Source organism: Bos indicus, chromosome 20, assembly GCF_029378745.1.
Source record: "Bos indicus isolate NIAB-ARS_2022 breed Sahiwal x Tharparkar chromosome 20, NIAB-ARS_B.indTharparkar_mat_pri_1.0, whole genome shotgun sequence".
Taxonomy (NCBI): domain Eukaryota; kingdom Metazoa; phylum Chordata; class Mammalia; order Artiodactyla; family Bovidae; genus Bos; species Bos indicus.
Window position 1 is genome coordinate 21,696,717 of NC_091779.1, and position 9,097 is coordinate 21,705,813.

The 9,097-nt window shown below is 39.8% G+C and overlaps 1 protein-coding gene across 2 annotated transcripts; it reads left to right on the forward strand.

Moving 5' to 3' along the window:
• The first annotated feature begins 631 nt into the window (after nt 1-631).
• ACTBL2 (actin beta like 2) lies at nt 632-1,762 on the forward strand. 2 transcript variants are annotated; one of them, XM_019983157.2, is made up of 2 exons: nt 632-760; nt 887-1,762. In XM_019983157.2, exons 1-2 carry the CDS (start codon nt 632-634, stop codon nt 1,760-1,762), a joined length of 1,005 nt encoding a protein of 334 aa, XP_019838716.2. The 2 variants fall into 2 exon arrangements, with proteins under 2 accessions (XP_019838716.2, XP_019838715.2); XM_019983156.2 differs by having other exon boundaries at nt 632-1,762.
• The last annotated feature ends 7,335 nt before the right edge of the window (nt 1,763-9,097 follow it).

Below are 9,097 nucleotides of genomic sequence, written 5' to 3' on the forward strand. Positions count from 1 at the left end.
CTTGGTCATACATTATTTTTATTCATTAAAACAGTTTCTATCATGATGATATCCTTTGGGGTTTGGAATCTAATGGGAAATAAAATCTTGAAAAAATTAAGTTTTCAGAGTCAAGAACAATGTATTAAGAATGGAAAATTAAATCTAGGGTACAGAAAATGGACCCAGAGGGCAAACTAGGGAGGAAATGCCCCTTTTGGCATTGTTACCCACACCTCGCTCCAGCTTTCTTTCATCTTGCATTTATATGCCCCACTGCATCATCATAGTTATCCAGACACTGCACCAAAGCAAGCTGACAGCCTGTGTGGGTTGCCTAATTATAGTAACCTGAGATTCAGCCACTCGGTAGCCAATTTTCCCCTTATGAAGGAAGGTCTGCTAATGATTTGTATCATCATAATTATTAATACCTCAAAGGCAACCCCACCCAGAAATGCTGAGAACTGGTGGGATAGGACATGGGAGGCGCCAGTGTGCACCTTTAAATACCTATCATCACAGCACAGGCTCCCCTCTCTGCAGGCAGCTCTGAAGAGTTGTCAGCCTGTTCATTCTCTCTCTTGCACACCAGAGTCTGGTCTTTGCATTTAACTTCTGTTCACCCATCTGGAAGATTCTGGACAGGACCATGAGTGATGACGAGCTGTCTGCCTTGGTGGTGGATAATGGGTCAGGGATGTGCAAGGCAGGCTTTGGCGGTGACGATGCCCCCAGGGCTGTGTTCCCCTCTATGGTGGGACGTCCCCGGCACCAGGGGGTCATGGTAGGCATGGGCCAGAAGGACTGCTACGTGGGGGATGAGGCCCAGAGCAAGAGAGGCATCCTGACCCTGAAGTACCCCATTGAGCATGGAGTGGTCACCAACTGGGATGACATGGAGAAGATCTGGCACCACACCTTCTACAACGAGCTCCGCGTGGCTCCAGATGAGCATCCCATCCTCCTCACTGAGGCACCCCTCAACCCCAAGATCAACCGGGAGAAGATGACTCAGATCATGTTTGAGGCTTTCAACACACCTGCCATGTATGTGGCCATCCAGGCCGTGCTGTCCCTCTACGCCTCAGGCCGGACCACCGGCATCGTGATGGATTCTGGGGATGGGGTCACTCACACTGTACCCATCTATGAAGGCTATGCCTTGCCTCATGCCATTCTACGTCTGGACCTGGCCGGCAGAGACCTGACCAATTACCTCATGAAGATCCTGACAGAACGAGGCTACAGCTTCACCACCACGGCTGAGCGGGAGATTGTTCGTGACGTCAAAGAGAAGCTGTGTTATGTGGCCCTAGACTTTGAGCAAGAGATGGTCAGCACTGCAGCATCCTCCTGCCTGGAGAGAAGCTACGAGCTTCCCGACGAGCAGGTGATCACTATTGGGAATGAGCGCTTTCGATGTCCAGAAGCCATTTTCCAGCCTTCCTTTCTGGGCATTGAGTCCAGTGGAATCCACGAGACAACCTTCAACTCTATTATGAAGTGCGATGTGGATATTCGCAAGGATCTGTACGCCAACACCGTGCTGTCTGGAGGCAGCACTATGTACCCTGGCATTGCTGAACGGATGCAGAAGGAAATTGTAGCCCTGGCACCCAGCACCATGAAAATCAAGATCATTGCTCCCCCAGAACGGAAGTACTCCGTTTGGATTGGGGGCTCCATTCTGGCCAGCCTGTCCACGTTCCAGCAAATGTGGATCAGTAAGCAGGAGTATGATGAGGCTGGGCCTCCCATTGTCCACAGGAAGTGTTTCTGACTGGGCTTCCATGCTAATGCATTGGCATTGTCCCCAAGTTCTAGATCATGGCGATAGTACTGCTTTTATCCACTTCCAATTGAGTCAAGGTAAATTTCCACTCTTGCTAGTGTGTACACTAGCAAACTCATCTGCATCCAAGCATTGTGGGCTCCCGCCCAGCTAACAATATATGACCTCTATCAACTGGGGAATTCTGATATTCTATTCTATTTTCTTTACCATGAGGGGTCAAAGAAATATAGACTTGCTTAAACGAAAATAAATGACAAGGAGTAAAGTGAGAAATGTCCTTCCAGAACAGATAACTAGAATTTTCAATCTTTAAATACTAGTTCTTGCTTTAAATATTTAACAATATCAGGCTGTACAACCTGTAAAAAAAAATGTGTATGTATTTAGCAAACATGCCTTCTTAGTTAGAATTTTGGTTTTGTTTTACTTCTTTGTATAGAGACAGTGAATTATATGGGTCAGTGATATTCATATTTATATAAGCACTGAGGAAATAGAATATCTTAAAATATACTGAAAAATCTGGCTATCTGAACAGCTAGTGTGAATTTCTTAATTCCCCAACAGTCACCATTTTGATAACTCCTTATTTTGTTTCCCTTATTAAATAAGCATAAAGGAACACAGCATTCCATTAATATTTATAAAGTTTATAATCAACTGAACTTTTAGCTCAGAGTAGAGTTCTGCTGATCAAATGTGTATTCTAATATCTGACTTATCAAACTTCATTATACTTGTAAAACAGCAAAACTGTTACAGATAAGGCCTATTAAAATAGAGAGGAAAATTGTAATATCAAATTAATTAACATCATTATGTTACCGTTTGACAAAAATAATTTTATTTCCATTGCTTAGCATAATAGCATGTCTTGAGTTATTTCTATAGGTCATGATTTTGAATATTTCTCTTATCAAGGATTTAACTGTGGAAAAACATATCTGCAGCATTTTTATAAACTACAAATTCTAATACCAGTATAATAATTTCAATTTTATTATTGGAAGAGTTTAGAATAATTCTATTTTATTATGTCCAGTAACAGGCAATATCTTTTATGTGAAGTGTCTCTAAGATATCAACATCTTACAAAGCATCTGTGTATCTTCCTATGTTCTCTAAACATTTTTAAGGAATTCAGTGGTGATTTTCAACCAATTTTAATTACTAGCACATTTATTTCAATCTATTCTGTGACTTCTCATTAAATGAATATCAGAGATATTTGTATTTTTCAGGGTTTTTCTCTGAAATTTTAGAATGTTTGGGGGGGAGTTGCTTATTAAGCCATTATCACAGTCTCAGGAAAAGGAATTTTCTTCTCTTTTCCTTTGGTTTGGGAAGCTTATACTTGTGTTTTAAATGTTAAATTGGAGTCTTTAAGCTTTCTTTTCCTTAAAAATTTTCAGAGCATTTGACTGTTGCTTATTTCCTTTAATCTGAAAACAGTTTTTAATTCATTTAACCAAAATTAACCTCCAAAGGCACTTTATTTTAGAAGACTTGAGTTTCCTTTCTTCTTTAATTTTAAATAAATGAAAATTAATTCACACCTACATTTCCTGTTTTTTCTCCTCAATTCTTCCCACAGAAATGTAGAATGATCCAGAGAGGATCACTTTTTTAAATTTATTTATTTTTTTAATGGAAGGATAATTGCTTTACAGAATTTTGTTGTTTTCTGCCAAATATCAACATGAATCAGCCACAGGTATACGTATATCCCCTCCCTCTGAACCTCCCGCCCATCTCCCTCCCCATCCCACCCCTCTAGATTGTCACAGAGCCCCTGTTTGGGTTCCTTGAATCATACAGAAAATTCCCATCGGCTATCTATTTTACATATGGTAATGTAAGTTTCCATGTTACTCTCTCCATACAGAGAGGATCACTTTTTATATGTGTAACCTATTCATTCATATAATTTTATACCTCATACATTTGACCATGTAGCATTAAAAGGAAATTAAAATTTTAAAAAAGGAAAAGGACTAGTAGATAAGGTTATAAATTCCTTGCAGTCTGCATTAAAAAGTTAAGTTTCAGTGGATGAACTGGTCTTCAGGTAATTAGCAGGCAGAGTTAATAGCAATAATAATAATGGCTTGAATTTATACACTGCAACACTTCCCATTTGCAGAGTGGTTCTCAAAAACATTGACCCACATTCTCAATTACTGGAAAAAACATATCTCCCCATTCACAGGAAAGTTCTAGGACATGTAAAATGTCAGAGAGAGAACTATTGAGCCCTGGATCATTAGCTGAAAATATGAATTCAATAATGCAAATAAATTTAAGCCGGAGATCTTCAGATATTCTGTTCATCAACACTGACTGACTGCCTGATGGCTGAATTCAATGAGGAAACACTCACAATTTTAAATTTTAGAATCAATGTCATCTTTTCTGGTAATGTAATTGGCTAGTTATTCACCAGTGTTTCACCAGATGGCACAGCACTGAGAGAGGCTTCACAGATGAATTTCACACCGTTGTAAGTGGTTCCCACCCTTTCCTGATAAACCATGCTGAGCAGCAATCTAGGACTGGGGTTGCACCTCAGCCTCCTTAAAACTGTTATTTCCTGACCACAGGTAATATTTTTCTAAAAGTGCTCATGATGCGAAGCCATTACCTGCACTTCGTCCCTAACTTTCAGATGTGCTTTTTTTTTTAACAGTAAGATAAAGTCATGCTAGATGATGGATTGAGCCTTACATTCACAATTCTGTTATAGAGAAGAGGCTAGAACTAAGTATTACATTTTCCGGATAATCAAAAGCGTAATCTTTTGACGTGTCAAGAGCCTTACCACATTGATTCACTCATTTTGCAGCTGTAAATTCATTCCATGGGGTTGCAAAGAGCCAGACACAACTTAGGGAGTGAACAACAACAAACAACAGATGCTAAAATTTACTAGGAAAGTATTTCAAGGACACTAGGGAATTTACGGAGAAGGCAATGGCACCCCACTCCAGTACTTTTGCCTGGAAAATCCCATGGATGGAGGAGCCTGGTAGGCTCCAGTCCATGGGGTCGCTAGAGTCAGACATGACTGAGAGACTTTACTTTCACTTTTCACTTTCATGCATTGGAGAAGGAAATGGCAACCCACTCCAGTACTCTTGCCTGGAGAATCCCAGGATGGGGGAGCCTGGTGGGCTGCCATCTGTGGGGTCACACAGAGTTGGACACGACTGAAGTGACTTAGCAGCAGCAGCAGCAGGGAATTTACAATCCAGTAATGAGGGAAATTACATAGAGTGGAAAGCAGTATGATCTAATGATGGTTCATAGACTAGACATGGTCCATTAGCCTGTGATAATTCTAATAAGGACAGTTTAAGTCTGGGTGATGAAAGAAGGAGATCACCTCCAAAGAATAGATGGAGTCAATGAGTTAAGTCTTAAGGCACACACAAGTTGTACAGAACATAAAAACTTTCCTTAGATGGTTCAGGCACCATTATGATCACTATTTATTAGGGTTGGTAGGTGGTTAATTCTTATTTTGAATGTCTCCATTGGAACCTGCCAGAAACTGTAAGGAAGTAACATTTAAGGCTCAGCTCAGAGTCTTTTCTAGCCTTCCTTCCTCCTTTTCCAAGGAAAAGTGGTAAATTCCTCCCTTGTGCTCCTGCTGTATCATTTGCACACATATAGCATCATCATTATCATTGGAGAAGGAAATGGCAGCCCACTCCGGTGTTCTTGCCTGGAGAATCCCAGGGACGGGGGAGCCTGGTGGGCTGCCATCTGTGGGGTTGCACAGAGTCAGACACGATTGAAGCGATGTAGCAGCAGCAGCAGCAGCAGCAGCAGCAGCAGCATTGCACCTATAACATGGGTCCACACTCTCCCACCCTCACCCAACATTGAGCACCTGGAGGACAGAGATGGGGACAGTATTTGTCCACCTTTGAACCATCCAGGATTTTCCTAATGTTAGGCACAGATGATTAACCCAATAAATGTGGTTTGAATGAATAAACGAGTGAATTCATGGAATCTGATACACATCATGAACGTCACAGTTCTACATTATCTGTTTTTTACCACTCTGTTCTTAGCTCCCGGAGAAGGCAATGGCACCCCACTCCCGTACTCTTGCCTGGAAAATCCCATGGATGGAGGAGCCCGGTAGGCTGAAGTCCATGGGGTCGCTCAGAGTCGGACAGGACTGATCGACTTCACTTTCACTTTTCACTTTCATGCATTGGAGAAGGAAATGGCAACCCACTCCAGTATTCTTGCCTGGAGAATCCCAGGGACGGGGGAGCCTTGTGGGCTGCTGTCTATGGGATCGCACAGAGTCGGACACGACTGAAGCGACTTAGCAGCAGCAGTTCTTAGCTCCTGTCTTCTAGTGTCTGCCACTTTTGTTGTGTTGTCTTTCCTCTGAGACATGATTTTTCTTTATCCCTTCTTTATCTCTTCTCTTCCCTATTCAGTTCTCCTATGCATTTCAACCTACAGAGCTGAATCTTAAAAGCTTTGGCTCACCCATAACATTTTCCCATTCTTCTAATTAATCAAAGGATCAATCAACCTCATTTTTTGGAGTGTGAGCTAGCTAAGTAGCTGCTGAAATTTTAGCCTAAAAAAAGAGAAGAAGAAAAAGGAAGGAAGAATGGATGAATGAATGAATGAAAGAGAAGTTTTTCAGTGAGTACAATAGTATATTCAACTCGTCTAATCTAGTCACATCCTTGCTGATACTTTTCTCTTTTTTTCTAAACTCCAGATTGCGCTAGAGTTGCGTTTCAGACATCTGACTCCTTAATAACTCAGACATTAGAATATATTGAAAAGTCTACTTTTTTGGTAACTATTCACAGCTTCCTTCCAAAATTTATAAAAGATTCTTTTCAAAATATGGTTTTTGATGTTAAGAACTAAGCACTCGGTTTGGCCAACACTGCTTCCAGATGTTGATAAGTATACTTGGAATGTCTGTAGGGATATACATGTACATATCAGTAGAGAACCTGCCCATTAAAATTAACTGATACCTGAAGACTTCCTCTTTAAATATGAAGGATCTGTCTGAGCTCTGTCATTTTTTTAAAGCTGATACCATAATTAATAAAAAACAATAGATACTCCTCAAGCTGCCTGCCTTTTTTTTCACGTCATTCCACATCTGCTGTTCTAATCATATTACAGTTTTAGATTCAGTTAAATCTAGTCAACAGATGTGCCAATGTGATAGGATGACAGATATTTTACCTAGACAACACCCTAACACCACTTGAAAAATGGAAAATCTTATTTAATTGGCTACTTGACAACATGTAAGTCAAAAGCCAAGTTGTTCTCTCTGGGATTGGGAATGAGGCCTTTGTAACTATATACAGACCATATGAAATAGCGTCTGGTAAAGAAGAGAGAGGACGTGATACACAGACACAGCAGAAGGATTTAAGTTCCTGTTCATGTCCTTTTCATGGAGGTGTTGCAGTAAGAGGGTTTGTCTGAACTATTTTATAGGTTAGGGGTGAACAGGGAAAGCCAGATGCCAACAAGATATTTTAACTTCATGGCTCCTGCATATTCTTCATGACTCACTCAGAACATCCCCAAATATCATTCCTGTTCTTTTAATTGATAAATAGTAACTACTCAACATTGTCTATTTTTTCCATAGCTGGATCATGAGCGAAAAGCTGGCCTCAACAGTGACGTCAAAATTATGTTTACCAGTGACGATACTGGGATCTTCTAGGGCAATTCACAGTGTTCATAGTTCAAAAATGGAAGGTTTCCACAGAAATACAAGCTTTTTATAAATCTTCAATTATGCAAGTAATAAGGACTTATGATATGTGAAATCTACAATTTCTACATAATAAGTAAAATGACAGAAGAAATCATAAATATGCCCCTTCTTATTGTAAAAAATGGTATTCATTTAATCATTAGAATCAAAACATTACATCCTTGGCTAAATCGTCAATTTTATCAAAATGGAAGAAATTATCTACAGCAGAATAAATACAAAATGTACAATTTTCAATTTTTGATGGACTCAGAGAAACAACAGTTGAAACAAAGAAAAACTATATTAATTTTAAAAAGAGACAGTAAAGATAACAAGAACATTCTTCCCCTTTACCTGTCCTCTTTTATTAATGTTTGGTACTAGGTATGGCTTAGCATCACTTACTGATTTGACTTATCAGCCAAAATTACAAATAATAAAAAATAAAATTATCAAATCTCTACGGTAGAATGGAATACAAATCAACAAAGATTTGTGACCAGTGGGATATTAGGAAAAAGGAGGAAAGGGAGAGGAGGAGTTTAGACCATAAATGATGCACATAACAATGCTCAAACCATAACCAATTTGAGTAATCATTACTTTCATATTTGAGTCACTGTGGCCAAGAATTATAGCAAGTATGCTTGACTGCTCTTCCAACACTGGCCCCACAAAAGGACTCTGACTATCCAGAGTCAAGAAGGCAGGATGCATATATTAAACAGTGATTGCTTCCTTTTTTTTTTTTTATTCAGTTTTTGTCTTGATTTTTAGCTAACCAACAACTGAGTGTGTGCGTGCATGCTCAGTCATGTCTGATTCTTTGCAACCCCATGGACTGTAGCACACAAGTCTCCTCTGTCCATGGAATTTTCCAGGCAAGAATATTGGAGTGGATTGCCATCTCCTTCTCCAGGAAATCTCAACCCAGGGATCAAACCCGCATCTCTTATATCTCCTATTGGCAGGCAAGTTCTTTACCAGCTGAACCAATTCAGCAAGAATTCTCTTTTGTGGTAACGTTAGTGGGAGGCAAGGTCTAGGCTCATACTCATTCACTAACAGTTAGAGCTTAGACTAAGTCTATCAAATGCTCTAATCAGAGATTTTAACACTGGCAATCTGAGAAAATGCCCTAAATATGCTAGAAATGTTGAAAAAGTATTCACGGTCTCAGTGACACCGAGAGACCATCAATGACTATGGCAAGATCCCATGGTAGAATCCTAACCAAACTATTGCTTTGACATGACTTTAGTTAATTTTCTTATTTTCTAGACTCTTCACTTAGTGTCTGCCCATTTTTTAGTGGAATCTGAATTACTCATCGTCCTCCAAAAATTTCTTTTCTGGCTTAAACCACCTAAAGGCAATTTCTGTTGATTAAAATCAAGTATGCTGATTGAAACATAGTTTGATACCAGAGAATGAAATTGCAGGTAATGGACCCTTAAAGAAATGGGCAGATCTGGATTGGTTATCTGGCTGAAAGCAGTAAGAATCCCTCTAGTATTCAGGAAAGAGAATATTCTAACTCATGGCAGACA

Excerpts from the sequence above, each read along its gene's own strand:
- ACTBL2 (XM_019983156.2), top strand. The coding sequence starts at position 632 with ATGAGTGATGACGAGCTGTCTGCCTTGGTGGTGGATAATGGGTCAGGG.